The 21,016-nt window shown below is 33.0% G+C and overlaps 3 protein-coding genes across 7 annotated transcripts; 2 read left to right on the plus strand and 1 right to left on the minus strand.

The window, feature by feature from the left end:
- The first annotated feature begins 486 nt into the window (after window positions 1–486).
- Window positions 487–5,611, plus strand: LOC103955437 (NEDD8-conjugating enzyme Ubc12). The gene is given in 7 exon segments (XM_009367333.3): window positions 487–4,075; window positions 4,179–4,292; window positions 4,567–4,675; window positions 4,761–4,839; window positions 4,945–5,061; window positions 5,185–5,295; window positions 5,297–5,611. Coding segments are annotated over 6 exon segments (717 nt in total). The 5' UTR covers window positions 487–4,075; window positions 4,179–4,183; the 3' UTR covers window positions 5,489–5,611.
- A 2,083-nt stretch (window positions 5,612–7,694) lies between these two features.
- LOC103955439 lies at window positions 7,695–11,522 on the plus strand. 3 transcript variants are annotated; one of them, XM_048588228.1, is made up of 5 exons: window positions 7,976–8,031; window positions 8,435–9,057; window positions 9,184–9,228; window positions 9,652–9,713; window positions 11,053–11,522. In XM_048588228.1, exons 2-5 carry the CDS (start codon window positions 8,846–8,848, stop codon window positions 11,115–11,117), a joined length of 384 nt encoding a protein of 127 aa, XP_048444185.1. In that variant the 5' UTR covers window positions 7,976–8,031; window positions 8,435–8,845; the 3' UTR covers window positions 11,118–11,522. The 3 variants fall into 3 exon arrangements, 1 of the variants encoding a protein (XP_048444185.1); XR_007259836.1 differs by adding an exon at window positions 7,695–7,812 and having other exon boundaries at window positions 8,428–9,228; window positions 9,652–11,522; XR_007259835.1 differs by adding an exon at window positions 7,695–7,812 and having other exon boundaries at window positions 8,435–9,228; window positions 9,652–11,522.
- Window positions 11,523–12,435: 913 nt separating this feature from the next.
- Window positions 12,436–16,512, minus strand: LOC125479166. 3 transcript variants are annotated; one of them, XM_048588227.1, is made up of 5 exons: window positions 15,925–16,512; window positions 14,899–15,524; window positions 14,728–14,772; window positions 14,243–14,304; window positions 12,436–12,903 (listed from the first exon to the last, which is right to left on the minus strand). In XM_048588227.1, the coding sequence occupies exons 2-5, from the start codon at window positions 15,111–15,113 to the stop codon at window positions 12,839–12,841; spliced, it is 387 nt and encodes a 128-aa protein (XP_048444184.1). In that variant the 5' UTR covers window positions 15,114–15,524; window positions 15,925–16,512; the 3' UTR covers window positions 12,436–12,838. The 3 variants fall into 3 exon arrangements, 1 of the variants encoding a protein (XP_048444184.1); XR_007259834.1 differs by having other exon boundaries at window positions 12,436–14,304; window positions 14,728–15,531; window positions 15,925–15,980; window positions 16,144–16,509; XR_007259833.1 differs by having other exon boundaries at window positions 12,436–14,304; window positions 14,728–15,524; window positions 15,925–15,980; window positions 16,144–16,507.
- Between the last annotated feature and the right edge of the window lie 4,504 nt (window positions 16,513–21,016).

Here is a 21,016-nt window from a genome sequence, read left to right on the forward strand (position 1 = left end):
GCTATGGTCCTTCGACATTCATCAAAACGTGCAATTATGATCTTTTAATTAAAAATTCATTATTATTGATCCATCAATTTTAATTCAACTTGAGAAATGATTCCTTAATTTTAACCTAATTTGTAGTAATGATCATTCCAACATAACTCATTTTGACAAAATTTTTGACGTAGTTGATGAAAAAGATCATAATTACACACTTTGATGAGTTATGGGACCCTTATTACACACTTTGACCAGTTGAAATATGAGATGGTGTCTTTTGTAATTTTAACTTATTGTGCACATATGTTAAAGCAAATTTTAGCATATAATATATAGAACTTTAATGAAAAACTTTCGGTATTATTCGTTTTAATGAAAAATCATATTTTTACATTAAAAAATCAATTTTGATACTATTCACTTTACCCTTTATTTTATCTTTATCATTAAAACTTAAAGTTTTCAACCATTTTTCATTAGTTTTCCTTATAACCTATGGCTTGGTAAAAAAACAGAAAGAAAAAGTAGGTATAATTTTGTATATCAAGTGTTCTAATATAATTAGTTGAAAATATTTTTTTTCTTCAAATTTCTAAGTAATTATGTTATTACATTTGGTATACCAAAATATATACCAGACTTCCAAGACCCACAGACACATCTTTCCATATGTTACAAGTCTTATGTAATGGAAAGAGTTTTGTTTACTTCTTAAAATTTAGGAGATTTTGTGAAAACACCAGAATTTTTAAGACATGTAGTTGAAATTAAGCACCATTAAATTAACTAAATAATTAAAGTGTTAAAATGTACCTTTCTTAAACGAAAAAAATCATTGGGTTCTGGAAGTTTTGAGTGTGCCGTTGCGGTCACATTGGCTATATATTTTTTATTTTTCTATTTTCCTTTTTTACTTGTCCAAATAAATCTGTAGTACGCCATTCCTGCCAGCTGCCACGTACAACAAATCCCTATTTATACAGCTACTCTCCTCCGCCCATTCACTCACCACCTTCTCTCTCGAGTCCGTCTCTCCTTCCTTTCCTGCCCCGTCTCCCCCTCTATTATCTTTTCTATACTCTCTCCCTCTCCTTTTCTAAAATGGATGCTCGTGTGAATATCATTTTTCCTTCCATTTACGCTGCTAGTTTCTTGTATTTCATAATGTACGCCCGATTTTCTTACCCAACCCAAGGACCACCAGAGGATGGGAAGGGGAATGCTCAGCCGGCACAACCAATGACTCCTGAGTTGCATGAGTAACCATCAGTTCCTGAGTAAGATGTCGGCATCGGTGGTCAACAAGGGCGAGCAGCTGCTGAAGTAAAAATCAAATTCAACAAGCGAACGGTAGCCTTTTATATCTTTCATGTATTTGATGTGCCTTCTATTTTGTTTATTCCAGCTTTCTCTGCAATTACATGAAAGTGGTCAGGGTTTTTGAAAAATGGATATGTTAGAGAATTAATATACGTTTTTTTAGTAAGTTTTAGGATTGTATTTACAGAACATCATCAAACTTGAATACATAATATTCCTCTTCATTTCGCGTAACTTTTCATATTACCTGATATCTTTAATCTTATTTTAAATGTTACGGAAAATGAAAATGAATATTATGTATTCAGGTATAATCTGTAAATACAGTCTTAACTTATAAAAATACCTATTTTAATTCTCTACCGTATTCAATTTTTAAAAAACCCGACTACTTTTAAGTAATTGCTGAGAAAGTTGGAATAATCGTAATAGAGGACACGATGAATATGTGAAAGATATGAAAGGATACCGTTGCCTTGGTGAATATGATTTCCAGTTCAGTAACTGCTTCCCCCTGTTGGCCATCGATGCCGACATGGAACCGGTGGTTATTTATGTGACTTAGGAATCAATGGTTGTCCCGGCTATTCCCCTCCCCTTTCTTCGGTTAGGTAAGAAAATCGGACGTACATAATGAGATACAAGAAAATAGCTGCGTAAATAAAAAGAAGAATGATATCTAAACGAGCTTTCATTTTATAAAATGAAAAGAGAGAGGGACTGAGTTTATAGAAAGCTAAGGAAGAGACAAAACAAAACAGGAGGGGGTGGGAGGGCAAAAAATCTGCCTCCCATAACAATACCTCTATTAATTCTCTAAAATATCTAAGCTGCCCTCCCATAAAATTACCTCTATTAATTCTCTAAAATATCTAAGAACCCAGCTACGAGTGATTGCTGAGATGGTTGGAATAAACAAAATAAATGGCCTAGAAGGCTGCCAAATTCAGACTTTCTAGACAGGTTTATTGTTCGAAACTCAATTCTGTAGCCTAGGGGTTGTGGGAAGCCTTCTTACAAACTCGATTAATTCAACAATGTTTAGCTTGAAAAAATCCTACAACTTGCTAGAAAACATGGTGGGTTTAGAATCATATCTATCTGTTCACTAAAACGAACATGCATGCTAAGAATGTTCACATAAAAGGGGGAGTTTGAGTGAGAAAATGAAGCCTTATCAAGACGATTCAGTTTTCGTCGGATTTCAATGATATTAAGACGGAAAATTTTCGTTTTCCTCCGAGTGTGACATGGCCAAAAAGTTGCAGAGTCCCGGATAGTTATGAGAGTGTTTGCTGACGCCTGGTGGAGTTTTGAGGTGGTGATGGTGTTTTGTTGTGTTTGGCCGAGAAGAGAATAAAAGATTAAGAGAGACGTTGGTGGGATGTGAAGGATGATGTTTGTTGGATGACAAATTAATGAGATAGAGTGAGGTAGTACGACAGAAAAGAGTGCATTTTCACTGTTTTTAGCTTAATTTGGCCGTTTGAAACTTTGATTTGAATTTGGCCTGCAGTTACGTGTTCGTAAAAATAAGTATTATTTAAAAGTAGTAAAATAAGAATAAAAAGTGAAAAAAAAAATTGAAGTGGGAGGCGTACGTAGCATTTCACAGGCGTTTGGATAATTTTATTACTATTTAAAATGAAATAAAATAAAATTTTCACTGTTTTTAGCTTAATTTGGCTGTTTGAAAATTCGATTTGAATTAGGTCTGCGGTTACGTGTTCGTAAAAATAAGTATTATTTAAAAGTAGTAAAATAAGAATAAAAAGTGAAAAAAAAATTTGAAGTGGGAGGCGTACATAGCATCTCACAGGCGTTTTGATAATTTTATTACTATTTAAAATGAAATAAAATAAATTTTTACGACTGGATGTCACATGTGGAGTGCTAATATACTATAGTTATTTATAGCTCCTTCTTAGTCGTTATTTTTATTTGTTTCAAAATCTGTATGCTATTTTTTTATTCTTTTTCATTATTTTTTCCCTCGTAGACCCATATTTAGTTTTTCTCTCCCAATATGAAATATGGTATGGTCGACTGCTATTTAAATTAAACAAGAAAACTATACTTTCCCCATAAACGTAGGAAAATGGTTTTGAAGAATCTCATCTCATGCATGGGATAGGAGGGTTTGGCCGAGTTGTTCGGAGATTTTACTTGATTTAATCAAAATTTATTAACTAAACACTAGTTGAAATCTGCGAGGTTGTTTTTTTTTGTAATTTTAACTTATTATGCACATGTGTTAAAGAAAATTTTAGTGTATAACATATGGCTCGGTTAAAAAAAAAAAAAAAAAAAAAAAAAAGTAGTTATAGTTTTGTATATTAAGTGTTCTAATATAATTAGTTGAAAATATTTTTTTTTTCTTTAAATTTCCAAGCAATTATGTTATTACACTTGGTATACCAAAATGTATATCCGACTTCCTAGAGGCACATACACATCTCTGCATATGTTACAAGTCTTATGTAATTGAAGGAGTTTTGTCTGGTTTTTAAAATTTAGGGGGTTTTTATGAAAACAGGAGAATTCTCAAGAGCTTTATTTGAAATTAAGCACCATCAAATTAACTAAATAATTAAAGTTTTAAAATGTAGCCTGTGGCCGCGCGAACAAGTAGCAGGAAGACAAGAATAGAGAGGAAAGGAAGACTATAAATCCATTTCATTCCTTGTCCGTCTTCGTTGTGTCTCTCCCGTCTTTGCTTTCCCATTCCATTTCCTTTCCTTTTGCTTTTCGGCGGCATTTCGTCGAGCAGGTTTTCTTCGATGGTTTTTTTCACGAATTGTTTACACTTGCAACAGACATGTATGGTTCATCTTATTATCCGTTTTAAATGTGTGCTTTTCTTTTAATTACAGAAACCATGATCAGGTTGTTCAAAGTGAAAGAAAAGCAAAAGGAAACAGCTGAAAACGCGAAGGAGAATGGTCTCGTAAAGAAGCAAAGTGCAGGAGAATTACGTCTTCATAGAGGTAAATTAATATAATTTTAGGACTGCAATGTGGTACAAAGTTATACTCTTGCACGCATGTTAAGTTCCTAAATACACGTTTAACTCCAAAGTACGTAAAGGCAAGGTTTCAATGTTTATTTCAATTCCTTCAACTAGTCCTTCAATTGTATTATGACATAATACCGAGCGCAATGACGTTTTATAATTCATATAGCAGACCCCACTTAATAGGAAAATGCTTTATTATTGTTGTTGTTGTAGTCCTTCAATTGTATTATGTTGTTGTCTTGTAGATATAAGTGAGTTGAACATGCCAGAAGAATGCAAGATTTCATTCCCCAATGGAAAGGATGATTTGATGGACTTTGAGATCACCATTACACCTTATCGGGGATATTATATGTAAGTAACCTTTGATCTGAAGCTTTGGATTTTGCAACTTCGATGTCATCTTGCTGAATCCGACATTTTGTGCCTCTTTTCGTAGGGGTGGTGGGTTTGTCTTCACATTTAAAGTTCCCGCAGTCTACCCTCACGAGCCTCCGAAGGTCAAGTGCAAAACCAAGGTAACGAAACCTAAGTTATATCGGAACTAAACTTTCGAGTCTATTGGTTACGATCCAAACCATCTTATATATCTGGTGTTGTATAATGCATACCAATCTGCGCAGATCTACCATCCCAACATCGACTTAGAAGGAAACACTTGCCTTAACATTCTTCGGGAAGACTGGAAACCTGTCTTGAATATAAACACTGTTATTTACGGATTGTATCACCTATTCACGGTATCTCTAATCATAACGTTAAATATATTTCGTGACCCCAAACAAATTATCCGTTCTTTTTATGCTAGGTTTTATTTGGATGTGTACTTTGTGTGGACTCAAATCCTTAGTTTCTTAATGCAGGAACCTAACCATGAGGACCCCTTGAATCAAGAAGCAGCAGATCTTTTGAGGGACAATCCAAAATTGTTCGGATTGAACGTGAGAAAATCGATCGAGGGAAACATATGGGTGGGAGGCGCCCATTTCCCTGGGTGCAAAACAGGCGACTTCTACTGATTCGGTTTATCTAGGGTTTTGCTTCTCCGTGGTCCAACCATGGTTGTATGAGGTTGAAGGTTTGTGTGTTTTTGGGGTGTTTTTTGCATTTCGGGTGAGTACTTGGTGGGGGATTGTCTTGTGGCACATTTTCAGCCCATACTTGTAGCAGGAGAGTGTGTACTAGTGTAATTTTGATCTTCCTTCCATTAATAACATGGCATCATGTTAAGGCTTGATTTTGACTTTGACTATATCAATTTAATTGAATCAATGTCGTGGCCGTTGTTTGTTGATTGTTTGATAATTTGGGGGTGCAGTTATTAATAAAACAACAAAACATATCGTGTTTCCTAATTCAACCCCAATCATTTACGGTCTTGTCCTGTGGCAAATTTTCGGGCCATAATTTGGGGGTGCATGTATAAAATCATAACTATTATATGCATGATTTAACATTTTGCTCATTCGAAGTATTAGATTAAACAAGTGAAAACATACGAAACTTTAGAGAAATGGGACTACATAGTGGTGGTATCCCAATCCCTTATGCATCGTCATGTGCTTTAATTTATTGAAATAATATTTCATGATTAGTTTAAAACATTATCACCTTAGTATTTTAGTTGTATGCAAGTTCTTCTCCCAAAGATGCATGAATGCAAATTGCAATCAGTTTTTCAGCGTGTTTGATTTGATCCATAACCTGTTATTTTGGGTTGGGCCTGGTGAAATGGGCTTTAAATGTTAGAATTGAAAGCCCATTATCTTACCCAAAAGCCGTTTTCTTTCTTCCACCTGTGCAAACCCAAATCCCCATGCGGACAACAAATCAGAAGAAAGAGGATCCTCTTTTTTAGGATATCATGAATCTTTTAATCATATCCGTTTATCGTATATTGTGTAATAAAAAATTATTGTAAATCTTTTATTTAAAATTAAATATAAACAGTACATAACAAAAATTGATCATATAATTTACGATGAACGAATGTAATTGAAAAATTTACAACATCCGGAGAGAATGCTCGTTCAAAGTAGAAAAACCCAACCAGAAACGTGGGTCCCATTGAAACGGCCGGACCCGCGGGAGAATTATTAGTTCATCGGGAAAAACAGTTATCTAATCAAAATCCACGCGGCGAAAAGCGTTTCTCTCTCACACACTCGCAACGGAGACCCGCTCACCTGCGCTCAGAAACACCATGCAAAAGATAGGTCTTCAATCACTGATCGTATATATACCACGATCCTAAACTAACGGTCCTTGATTAGTTGTCGCGAAACGACTATGAGTGCAACGACGCCGACCTCAAGGCCTTTCAGTGCACCCGCAATGCGTGGTATCATTTCTCGGCTTCTTTTTTGTTTCGGCTAACACTGAGAGGAGAGAGAAGTAGAAGAGAGAGATTCTTCCACACAAACCAGCGAAAAAGCGAAAGCGCATTCCTCGTGATTCTGCCGGGTTTAAATCCCCTGCGACGCACCTGAGCTCGACCATTTACAATCTCTGCGGCCGAGAGAGAGGTAGAGGGAGCTAATTGGTTCGAAGAATGACGTCGGATGGGGCGACTTCAGCGGCGACGACGGCGCGGAGGAAGCCGTCGTGGCGGGAGAGGGAGAACAACCGGAGGAGAGAGCGGAGGAGGAGAGCCATCGCGGCGAAGATATTCGCCGGCCTCCGAGCTCAGGGAACTTCAATTTGCCCAAGCACTGCGACAACAACGAGGTCCTTAAAAACAATAGGAGAAAGTAGAAAACAAAGAAAATTGAAAGAAACCAAATAATCTCAAACTAATTGAACACCTAATTTCTGTAAATCCAAAATTAATAGCTCCTTATACATAGTTGCCAACTTATTACAATAAACCACAGCAATGCATAATAAGCTTTACAACACATTCTAATTAAAATCTACGGAAAAAAAAATGTTTAAGTTTTTTCCATTTTAAAATCAAAGAAACAAAACCCACAAATTTAAATAACCATGTGAATCTTACCCTCAAATGTTTCATAAGCATAAGAACCATCTAAGATGTTGTTCTCCCTTTGCAAATGCAACCTGCAAAACAAATCAAGCAACCAAAAAATAAACGAAAGGGTAAGTAACAAAGCTCAAAAACCCTAGGACAAAAATGTCATAAACAGGATAAAAATGGTCAGCAAGTCGAACTCCGACAGAAAGCTCAAATACTCCCTTTGATAATTTGAGCAAGTCTAACAAAGCTCAAATACTCCCTTTGTTTGCAGCTGTTGCTCCCGTTTGAAAGGTGCTTTTTGGTGTTTTTGGTTGAGCTTTGGCCACCTTGCGTTTTATAGGAAAATTTTATGATTGATCTTCGACCTTTTCTTTTCCTGTTCTTTTTTCTCTCTGTCGTTCCGTTTCTCTTTAGTTTTCCCGTCTGTCTTTTGATTTCGGTTCCGATCGGGTCTTCTCGAAGGTGTTTGGCCTTTTTTTCCCTTGTTTTGTACAAACGAATCGCTCCCGTTCAGGTACGTTGATACATGTGTTGGTTTATTTTCTGTTTGGTTAGGAAGAAAATTTTATGATTGATTGTTGTGAATTTGGGCTATTCGGCTTTTTTGCCCAGCGATTTCTTTGTTTTTTCGCGCTCTACGTTTGGTTGTTATATCTGATTTTGCAATGTGGTTGCAGGAAACATTTTTCTTCGAGTTTGAGGGTTTTATTCTTCCTAGCTTTTTCTGGGTCAGGTATATAATTTATCTCTTTGGTGTTGTTTTTTTTTTTTTTTTTGGGTTTTTTGATTGTTTGTGCTTCGATTTTTCCCTCAAACTTAAAAATAAAAAAAAAAAAGAAAAAAAAAACGAGGAATACTGATGATTAATTTTTGGGTTTTGCTTTGTATGTTTCGGTTTTGTACTGTGAGTGAGGAATTTTTTATTTTGGTGTTTTAATTAAGGGCTAAACATTTCCAGCAACACAAATGGATGATCATGATTAATTTTTGGGTTTAATTTAGCTGTTGATGATTGTGGATGAGTTGCGAAACGTCTTTTCGATTATGTGATCTGTGCCTGTTATGTTGTTCTTATCTTGATTATATTTGATTGAGGTCATGATGATTTATGGGTTTTTTTTTAAAATAGGATCCAGGTCTGAGCATTCTGGTTAGCAGGCCCGCTTAGTTGAATAAGCTAAGTTTCATGGCTGACATCGACGTACTGCTTCCACTGCCTTTGTTATGTTTTCTGTTAATTCGTAACTCATCTGAGAGATCATTTTTTTTTTAATTGAATTCAATTGGATAAGTTTTTTATTTGAAAACCTGGGTACCTAGATGCTCTAGAGAGCATTTTGAGTCATCGATACAATACTGTTGTAATTTAGTAGTTGTGCAGTTTGAGAACTGGTGTGTAGTTGTTTCTTCAGCAACCTGACTAACCTGATCTACTCAAGAAACCAAGCTAAACTGCTTATTTGGGCATTATTGACAACCTAAATGGTTTGGTTTGGCTTGGCTATAATTCATATGAATCTGAAGTCGTTAGTTCTGGTGTTAGGAACATGGAGCAATATGCATATGTACTGGTGAAAATACAAGGTTGTGAGTGTGCTGATTCTTTCTTTGTATTAATTGAGCTTATAATATATTTTAAGGCCTCAAATATAGATTTGTTTTTCGTATCAATTCTTAACTTATCGGTGTTAATAGAACTGATTTGGTTTTGTAGATCAGAATTTTTAAACGACAAAATTAACCTGCAAATTCAGTTCAGGTATCAATGTTTGCACTTATTTAGATTGTTGAATTTATCTTTACCTTTACTAGATTTTATTTTTCTATGTTGTTTGATGCATTATCGTGTTACTTTATTATTAATAAAACTAATTTGGTTTTGTAGATTAAGATTTTTTAGTGAGAGAATCAAGTTCAAAATTCAATTGAGGTATGAATCTTTTTGCTTATTTGGCCTGTTGAATTCATGTGTGCAGTTTGCCTTTGCTGCATTTTATTTTTTACAGTTTGGTACATTTTGGTATTAATTTCATTGTAATTTTATGGATTTGAAGTCGTTATTTGGATTTTGGACTGTGAGAAGGATCTGGTGGGTATAAATCTTCACTTCTTTGTATTGCAGCTCATTTTGATAACATTTATAATGGTATATAAATCTGCTGGATTAATATTCCTGTTTAATAGTGTTGTTTATTATGTGTGACAAGTTATATTAGTAACATTTACACTGTTATCTGTCGTAGTTAGACTTGCTGACCATTTTTATCCTGTTTATGACATTTTTGTCCTAGGGTTTTTGAGCTTTGTTACTTACCCTTTCGTTTATTTTTTGGTTACTTGATTTGTTTTGCAGGTTGCATTTGCAAAGGGAGAACAACATCTTAGATGGTTCTTGTGCTTATGAAACATTTGAGGGTAAGATTCACATGGTTATTTAAATTTGTGGGTTTTGTTTCTTTGATTTTAAAATGGAAAAAACTTAAACATTTTTTTTCCGTAGATTTTAATTAGAATGTGTTGTAAAGCTTTTTATGCATTGCTGTGGTTTATTGTAATAAGTTGGCAACTATGTATAAGGAGCTATTAATTTTGGATTTACAGAAATTAGGTGTTCAATTAGTTTGAGATTATTTGGTTTCCTTTCAATTTTCTTTGTTTTCTACTTTCTCTTATTGTCATCTATTTTTGTGACTTATTCTTATTCTGCGGTTGTAGGATTATGTTAGTTTTGCAGAACATTATTATTTAGTCAGTGGTGGTTCTGTTTATGCCTAGAAAATGGTTAGCTAAGTGTATTGACACATGGTCTTTTTTATCAATGTGTTGTAAATTTTTTTATGTGTTGTGGTTTACTATGGTAACTTTTTGCAAGTATGTATAGGGGGAAATGCTTTTGCTTTCCCCTGTTTCCTTTTTTTTTTTTCGCAGAAAAAAAAATTTCATGCAATATTTTTCTGTTTTTGTTAAAATAATGTCCTGATGCGATTAAGTGCCTAAAGGTTACACAGTTGGCCTAAGTTTTATACTCTAATATATTAAGTATACATGAAATATCTAGTTTATCTTATTTATTGGCTATATATGTGCTGCTTAGCAATTTGATTAGCTGAAAAATTTAGCCAGCAAGGCAAATTTTTTTATGCTAAAACTGTTGCAGAGATGTTAGTTAACAAAAAGTGGGTCACTGTTTTTATCTTCTCAATTAAGTTTTAGAGAAACATTTATAATTTTTTGAGGCATTATTTCATCCTTTTTCCATTTAAGTTTTAATTGGCATTTCATCTTTATTTGAATTCTTTTTTTCGTTTCAAATTAACATTGCTTCCCACTTGACTACATGCTTTCTGTACAGATTTCATTTTGTGGCAAAAAAATTTCATTATATATACCTATCATTAGTCAAATTCAAACTTAGCAATAAGATAACTTTTTCATTATATACCTATTAATTCTCAATTCCGTCATCAGAATTGCTCTTAATCTCAGTTTCTCAATTCTTTAGCGTCTAGAACACCCATTCCAAAACACTAGCTTCATTCTTACTAATAGACTTTATCTTTTATGTTTAGCATAAATTAGATAACAATGCATGATAATGAATTACAAATTGTTTTTTATTTCTTATATTCAAATTTAGTTTTTGCTCTTTCATCCTACGTATGACTCCTTGTTTCCATCCATCTCAACTAATTACTATATATTATTTATTAACTGCCATAGAACCCTTTTTTAACACTGTATTTTACAATTTTAGGGGAAAAAAAACAGCTAATTCAGCATGGGATATACAACATTGACAAATACAGTTTCAAGCAATGAAGACACAAATATTCAAAGGTATGTAAAATTAATTAATTGTTTTGTTGACGTTCTACATTTAATTACAATTTTTACTAAGCTTTCTCTTTAGGCGAATTAGCTATTACTAATATATAAATATATATATGTATATATATACACTAGCTTCTTTTCACTAGAGATAAAAGTATAAAAGTTGACATTTGCACTAGAGATTTACCCTCTCCACATATTTTAATTTAATATCTTCTTTCACAGATTTACAAAATATGGGCAGGATTTATCTTTAGTGGAAGGATGTCTGTTTATACTTTTGAATATTGGCCTTAAATCTTTCACTAGACAAACAAATAATAAGCCATGTATTCACAATAAGTTAGAAGAAGAAAGTATCTATATAAATTGATAATAGTTAATTCCTCTGAAGAGAAGACAAATGATTATTCTTACTCCAGATAATCAAAACTAAGTTACCAATTTGCATAAATCTGATCCATCTTAGAGCACCATTTAATTTTGTTTTAAAAATTATAAAATTGGCAAATAAACTGCTATTTAATCATAGCATGATTTGCAACACTTTTGTAACTCTTATATACCGCTATCACTAAAAATATTTTATTGCATAAGACACCAATTTCCATCTTTGTTGTACTAAATTGCAACAAACTTATCTTTTCTTGGATGTTATTCAAATTCTCATTCCATGTATGTATCCAATTTCACTTACTCTTTTTTTCTCAATACATTTGTCTGTATAAATTAATATAACATTAGCCAAAACTGTACAACTTACAAAATTATGTTTCTAGTAAAAACCCTAAAACCTTCCGCTTCTCTAATACTGTATAAATTAATATAACAAAAGCCTCGTGTTTTAGAATGATTTAGAAATAGGAAGGTGGTTGTGTTATTATACAGTATTAGAGAAGCGGAAGGTTTTAGGGTTTTTACTAGAAACATAATTGTGTAAGTTGTACAGTTTTGGCTAATGTTATATTAATTTATACAGACAAATGTATTGAGAAAAAAAGAGTAAGTGAAATTGGATACATACATGGAATGAGAATTTGAATAACATCCAAGAAAAGATAAGTTTGTTGCAATTTAGTACAACAAAGATGGAAATTGGTGTCTTATGCAATAAAATATTTTTAGTGATAGCGGTATATAAGAGTTACAAAAGTGTTGCAAATCATGCTATGATTAAATAGCAGTTTATTTGCCAATTTTATAATTTTTAAAACAAAATTAAATGGTGCTCTAAGATGGATCAGATTTATGCAAATTGGTAACTTAGTTTTGATTATCTGGAGTAAGAATAATCATTTGTCTTCTCTTCAGAGGAATTAACTATTATCAATTTATATAGATACTTTCTTCTTCTAACTTATTGTGAATACATGGCTTATTATTTGTTTGTCTAGTGAAAGATTTAAGGCCAATATTCAAAAGTATAAACAGACATCCTTCCACTAAAGATAAATCCTGCCCATATTTTGTAAATCTGTGAAAGAAGATATTAAATTAAAATATGTGGAGAGGGTAAATCTCTAGTGCAAATGTCAACTTTTATACTTTTATCTCTAGTGAAAAGAAGCTAGTGTATATATACATATATATATTTATATATTAGTAATAGCTAATTCGCCTAAAGAGAAAGCTTAGTAAAAATTGTAATTAAATGTAGAACGTCAACAAAACAATTAATTAATTTTACATACCTTTGAATATTTGTGTCTTCATTGCTTGAAACTGTATTTGTCAATGTTGTATATCCCATGCTGAATTAGCTGTTTTTTTTCCCCTAAAATTGTAAAATACAGTGTTAAAAAAGGGTTCTATGGCAGTTAATAAATAATATATAGTAATTAGTTGAGATGGATGGAAACAAGGAGTCATACGTAGGATGAAAGAGCAAAAACTAAATTTGAATATAAGAAATAAAAAACAATTTGTAATTCATTATCATGCATTGTTATCTAATTTATGCTAAACATAAAAGATAAAGTCTATTAGTAAGAATGAAGCTAGTGTTTTGGAATGGGTGTTCTAGACGCTAAAGAATTGAGAAACTGAGATTAAGAGCAATTCTGATGACGGAATTGAGAATTAATAGGTATATAATGAAAAAGTTATCTTATTGCTAAGTTTGAATTTGACTAATGATAGGTATATATAATGAAATTTTTTTGCCACAAAATGAAATCTGTACAGAAAGCATGTAGTCAAGTGGGAAGCAATGTTAATTTGAAACGAAAAAAAGAATTCAAATAAAGATGAAATGCCAATTAAAACTTAAATGGAAAAAGGATGAAATAATGCCTCAAAAAATTATAAATGTTTCTCTAAAACTTAATTGAGAAGATAAAAACAGTGACCCACTTTTTGTTAACTAACATCTCTGCAACAGTTTTAGCATAAAAAAATTTGCCTTGCTGGCTAAATTTTTCAGCTAATCAAATTGCTAAGCAGCACATATATAGCCAATAAATAAGATAAACTAGATATTTCATGTATACTTAATATATTAGAGTATAAAACTTAGGCCAACTGTGTAACCTTTAGGCACTTAATCGCATCAGGACATTATTTTAACAAAAACAGAAAAATATTGCATGAAATTTTTTTTTCTGCGAAAAAAAAAAAAGGAAACAGGGGAAAGCAAAAGCATTTCCCCCTATACATACTTGCAAAAAGTTACCATAGTAAACCACAACACATAAAAAAATTTACAACACATTGATAAAAAAGACCATGTGTCAATACACTTAGCTAACCATTTTCTAGGCATAAACAGAACCACCACTGACTAAATAATAATGTTCTGCAAAACTAACATAATCCTACAACCGCAGAATAAGAATAAGTCACAAAAATAGATGACAATAAGAGAAAGTAGAAAACAAAGAAAATTGAAAGGAAACCAAATAATCTCAAACTAATTGAACACCTAATTTCTGTAAATCCAAAATTAATAGCTCCTTATACATAGTTGCCAACTTATTACAATAAACCACAGCAATGCATAAAAAGCTTTACAACACATTCTAATTAAAATCTACGGAAAAAAAATGTTTAAGTTTTTTCCATTTTAAAATCAAAGAAACAAAACCCACAAATTTAAATAACCATGTGAATCTTACCCTCAAATGTTTCATAAGCACAAGAACCATCTAAGATGTTGTTCTCCCTTTGCAAATGCAACCTGCAAAACAAATCAAGTAACCAAAAAATAAACGAAAGGGTAAGTAACAAAGCTCAAAAACCCTAGGACAAAAATGTCATAAACAGGATAAAAATGGTCAGCAAGTCTAACTACGACAGATAACAGTGTAAATGTTACTAATATAACTTGTCACACATAATAAACAACACTATTAAACAGGAATATTAATCCAGCAGATTTATATACCATTATAAATGTTATCAAAATGAGCTGCAATACAAAGAAGTGAAGATTTATACCCACCAGATCCTTCTCACAGTCCAAAATCCAAATAACGACTTCAAATCCATAAAATTACAATGAAATTAATACCAAAATGTACCAAACTGTAAAAAATAAAATGCAGCAAAGGCAAACTGCACACATGAATTCAACAGGCCAAATAAGCAAAAAGATTCATACCTCAATTGAATTTTGAACTTGATTCTCTCACTAAAAAATCTTAATCTACAAAACCAAATTAGTTTTATTAATAATAAAGTAACACGATAATGCATCAAACAACATAGAAAAATAAAATCTAGTAAAGGTAAAGATAAATTCAACAATCTAAATAAGTGCAAACATTGATACCTGAACTGAATTTGCAGGTTAATTTTGTCGTTTAAAAATTCTGATCTACAAAACCAAATCAGTTCTATTAACACCGATAAGTTAAGAATTGATACGAAAAACAAATCTATATTTGAGGCCTTAAAATATATTATAAGCTCAATTAATACAAAGAAAGAATCAGTACCACACTCACAACCTTGTATTTTCACCAGTACATATGCATATTGCTCCATGTTCCTAACACCAGAACTAACGACTTCAGATTCATATGAATTATAGCCAAGCCAAACCAAACCATTTAGGTTGTCAATAATGCCCAAATAAGCAGTTTAGCTTGGTTTCTTGAGTAGATCAGGTTAGTCAGGTTGCTGAAGAAACAACTACACACCAGTTCTCAAACTGCACAACTACTAAATTACAACAGTATTGTATCGATGACTCAAAATGCTCTCTAGAGCATCTAGGTACCCAGGTTTTCAAATAAAAAACTTATCCAATTGAATTCAATTAAAAAAAAAATGATCTCTCAGATGAGTTACGAATTAACAGAAAACATAACAAAGGCAGTGGAAGCAGTACGTCGATGTCAGCCATGAAACTTAGCTTATTCAACTAAGCGGGCCTGCTAACCAGAATGCTCAGACCTGGATCCTATTTTAAAAAAAAACCCATAAATCATCATGACCTCAATCAAATATAATCAAGATAAGAACAACATAACAGGCACAGATCACATAATCGAAAAGACGTTTCGCAACTCATCCACAATCATCAACAGCTAAATTAAACCCAAAAATTAATCATGATCATCCATTTGTGTTGCTGGAAATGTTTAGCCCTTAATTAAAACACCAAAATAAAAAATTCCTCACTCACAGTACAAAACCGAAACATACAAAGCAAAACCCAAAAATTAATCATCAGTATTCCTCGTTTTTTTTTTCTTTTTTTTTTTTTTTTAAGTTTGAGGGAAAAATCGAAGCACAAACAATCAAAAAACCCAAAAAAAAAAAAAAAACAACACCAAAGAGATAAATTATATACCTGACCCAGAAAAAGCTAGGAAGAATAAAACCCTCAAACTCGAAGAAAAATGTTTCCTGCAACCACATTGCAAAATCAGATATAACAACCAAACGTAGAGCGCGAAAAAACAAAGAAATCGCTGGGCAAAAAAGCCGAATAGCCCAAATTCACAACAATCAATCATAAAATTTTCTTCCTAACCAAACAGAAAATAAACCAACACATGTATCAACGTACCTGAACGGGAGCGATTCGTTTGTACAAAACAAGGGAAAAAAAGGCCAAACACCTTCGAGAAGACCCGATCGGAACCGAAATCAAAAGACAGACGGGAAAACTAAAGAGAAACGGAACGAAGAGAGAAAAAAGAACAGGAAAAGAAAAGGTCGAAGATCAATCATAAAATTTTCCTATAAAATGCAAGGTGGCCAAAGCTCAACCAAAAACACCAAAAAGCACCTTTCAAACGGGAGCAACGGCTGCAAACAAAAATGAAAGGGCAAAATAGCCAAGTTACAGCACAATTCCACCAAAGTCCAAAAACCATGAATAAAATGAGCAGTACCCATCCGCTGAGCTTTACTATATATAAAAAATGTCTCAGGTTACCCGACTCTCACTACCCAAATTAACCTTGTAATGGCCGATGAATATCCGCTAAAATAGGTTGGGTGATCGAATAATTTGACATGAGTGGTGGGGATATCTTGGTAAAAGAAAAAAGAATACTCGGTAGGTTTTGCAATTGAAGTATGTGAGGAGGTTGGTGGGTGAGAGTACTGGGGTGTAATGACACTCATTTAAAGTTACCATAAAGTTGGTGGTGTCTGTATAACATATACGACAAGGGACCAAGGATTTGGTAGGGCATATCAATGGAGTACGTGCATGCATGCAACGAAATCACGTTATTGATCAACCAACCAGGACTTCTCAGTACGCACTATTTTGTTGTTTTTACTTTCTGCTGCTTTATTCACATCAATGCGTTTCGGGTTAGAAAACAGAGAGAAGAGAGGGCTCGGCCTTGTCAGTTGTCACCATCCCAGAAACTGCTTGGTTAATCGCCGAAGGATGATTTGAAAGAAATTTCATAAAAATTATAGCAGTCGGTATGGAACCAGTCGTAGGAAAAGTGCACTAATTACTAGTATGATAAAAAATTGAAGTTTTGCATTAGGCAAAATATAGAGATGCTCAAACAGAAACGGTGAAAAATTATCAAGTTGACACAAAATATTTGGGGATGAGGTAACAATTTTCTAATTTTTTATTAGCACCTACTTTCCGGTTAACTTATCAGTTCAGCAATTGCTCTCCTTCCTGACCATTGTCGTCGACATATCAGAAAGGATCCGAAAGAGTCTGCAGACCATTAATCCTTCATTCGTTATTTTTGTGCCCTGCTTTTTTTTTCACCGACTTTAAATCTCTTATCACACTAGCAAATTTTATACATAAATCTTAAAAAAAAATTACAAATTATAAAATCTAGGATCAACAGAAGCAATTACAACATTTCAGATATGGGATACAATACCTTTTCATAGTCGGGAAACGATGCTAAAAAGCCTCTTGTGTTTCAGAATGAAGTATACCCTTGCAGGGACGAGATATTGCCTTAAAAATACATTTTTTCAACTTGCATGGCCAATGTTATGAAATTTGCTTATGCAAAAGAGTCTAACGCGTTCGAGTTCAAATTTCTCTTTTTATAAGTCAGGTAAATTTAGGACAAATTGAAATATATTATTTCAACTTGCATGATTGATCTTATAATTTTTGTGTGAAACAAATAAAACATGGACATGCACAATTGTGAAAGTTGAACTTGTAATGAGCCAATAGGTCAATCAAAGTTGTGACCCTCCCAGCCGGCAGCCAATCAGTCATAGCTTGTCACATCTTTCATAGGTTCAACTGGCATTTCCAAGTAAAAGATGTGGAAGCAAAGAATTTTGTTTATGGGTCAGAATTTAAATAAAGGTTTTACATATAATATCACCATTGTCCGTGTCAAACGAATATCACATACTAATTAGTAATTATCTCCACTTCTTGAAGTTTCAAACCATTAATAGCTAATGGTGGAAACTACATTCGGTTTGAGATAAAGATGAAATTATTATTTCGAGGTAGACCGGAGTTCAGCTCGTTTGATATCTTCATGATTTAAACAATAAGATTCAACTAGGGGTCCAAGTCGGAATGGGATTTTAATTTTCGACAATAAATTTTTTGAATCTCATCACAAAAATTTTCGACAATAAATTTTTCAAAAGTCGAAATGACAATCATAATGGATTTAGAGATTCTGATTAGGAATTTTCGATATAAATTTTTTTATTTCAAAAGTTGAAATTTTGTTTTCCACAAGCTAAGTGAATTTAGGGCATATCTAAATATTTTATTTCAACTTGTATGATCGGTCTTATGATTATTGTATGAGACACATGAATAAAAATAGTACCATTTTGCATGAAATGTATGCAAGTGACCGGGTTTAAAAATTTAGCTTTTCTACATACTTGCATGACTACATGGACAAAAACAGTACTAGTATCCATAAAATGTATAAAGTTAATTGCTAAAGGAGTGCAAGGGCATAATGGTATTCTGGTTATCAGTGGACTGAGAGGGATAGTGGTATTATGTTATAGGAAGTTTTCATAGTGTTTAACAAGTTTTATGATGTCAATTAATGATTTTTCATTATTTGTCAGAATCTAAATATTTTTATGTTAAAATGTTTATAAAATTAAATTATAATAGTTTATATAATTTTTTATTTTAAAAAAACTACTTTAAGAAAAAAATTAATTTAAAATTATTTTTTAATAATCTGAAACTAAAATTTTAGATAAAAAAATAAGAACAAAAAACTATTGAAGATGGTATTAGGGTTAGAGTAGGGGCAGGGGTAGGCACCCCCGAGCTAAGACTCAGATTGGACAAGATCAGGTTATCTCCTCGGATTTTGGTACGATGTAGGCAGCTTATCTCCTCAGACTATGACCTCATTGACCTGGTCTGTGGCTGATGTAAGTGGAGACGTCCAATTGGTACAAATTCGTTGAACATCATGGATCAAGAGTACAGCATTACAATGGCTGTGATTTCGTTCACCTACCACAGGATTTTGCGTTTATGGAGTTATTTATGATAAGGCAGATTGCATACAAGCCTATACAAGTAACCTGTTTAATGGCCGATCCTTGGTATAAGGGCTTATGCTTGGATGGACCTTCAGTTACACTGAGTCACCTAAAGACAAAAGGATTTCGAGTGATCAAATTGGAGTGTGATATTTGATGTGGTCCACAATGGATGGAGGTTGTTGAACTTAGTGATCGGGCATTATTTATGAGCTATGAAGTATGGATATAGATACTGATATAACAATACGATATAACATGATAAGATGACACAAAAAATTTATAAAAATTTAGATACTATACGCTATGGATACGGAAAATAAAAATACATATAGCAACAAAACTATACATTTTAAAACATAATTAATCATTTAAATATAAGTATATTTGAGTTGTTAAAGAATAAAACTTGGAAATTATTTGTACAGTAGAAGAACTGTGAGAGTCCTATTTATGATATGATGTAGTCTTTGTACCATTTTCTAGCAACCAAACATGCAAAAATGGACTTAAATTAATGAGACCCCAACAAAAGTACACTAAATTAATGAGACCCCAACAAAAGTACACTGGGCAGGATAGAGATCGCATGTACATAATTATATGTGAGATTTAGTACGTAGTAGGCATGCATCCCATTGTCCAATTAAAGCACAGCTTAAATTTTGATAGAGAAATTATAAAGCAATAGAAATTCCCATGCATACCTAAATAAGGAGATCATCATTCGCCATTATTTATACTACGCGAATAGAAACTTACTTGCATCTTAAACGTTAAGATGTCATTAGTTATAACAGTATTTTGAATCAATTACATATTATTTTGTTGATTAATTTTTCCTCGTGATAATAAATAATAGGTTTGAGATCTCACAACAATGACATTGATCATGACAATTTAAATTTGCGTACCTGTAGTAATGTTATGTATTATGCATTGATACACACACATATATATAGATTCATATAAAATTGCAATTTTGTGTAAATAATTGAGAGATGAAGTCATTATTTGCTGTTTTGAGGATGATGTATATATTCATATACAATTGCAATTTTGTATAAATAGTGAAACCTTGATGGATAAGGTAACTGTTTTTGTGTAATTTTTCCTAACCCCTATCTGACTAGCACCTAGTGCAGCTTTGATGGATAATGTTACTGTTTTTGTGTAATTTTTCCTAACCCCTATCTGACTAGCACCTAGTGCAGCATTGATGGATAAGGTTACTGTTTTTGTGTAATTTTTCCTAGCCCCTATCTGACTAGCACCTAGTGCAGCTTTGATGGATAATGTTACTGTTTTGTGTAAATGAAATGATAATCCTGTTTCATGTAGTCAGATAGGGGTACTGGCACAATTTTTTATGCGCAGCCCAAGAAATGTCACATTAGATCATGAAACATCGTTTCATCTATTGGGCATGACTTGCACCTGCAAAACTCCATGCTAGGCTCAGTAACCCTTTTGGATTATAGGTCTCATTGTGTCGCAGTTTTCGATTACGAAAATACAGATAAATAAGATTTACCAATATAGTAATAACTAATCTCCGAGCTCAGAAGCACAAAAAGCAAGACAACACCAAATACTATGTCAGGTACACTGAGTATTGGATACTTTAAAAAATAAATTTCATCAGTTATATTATAACATTTGGTATAATATACCGTTTTCGTGGCACATTGAACAAGTCCTTTGAAATGGACACACTGAACACTTCCTCCAAAATGCCAGCTAATGACTAACCTAGACGTGAGAAGAACACGTTGAGTTCTCCTAAGATCATCTTCAACCGAAAGGTGCACAAGGTAGAAAAATACTCGAAAATCGTCTCTAACCGAGGCTATGTCAAAGGGTTCGTGGGCCTCATTAGACAAAAAAGAGCCAAAGTACCAATCGACTGGCCTAAATGAGCCAGCCAACCTGGGGTTGAGCCAGAATTTTGAGTA

Source organism: the organism of the source record quoted next, unplaced genomic scaffold, assembly GCF_019419815.1.
Source record: "Pyrus x bretschneideri cultivar Hongxiangsu unplaced genomic scaffold, Pyrus_bretschneideri_v1 Contig28, whole genome shotgun sequence".
NCBI classification, from domain to species: domain Eukaryota; kingdom Viridiplantae; phylum Streptophyta; class Magnoliopsida; order Rosales; family Rosaceae; genus Pyrus; species Pyrus x bretschneideri.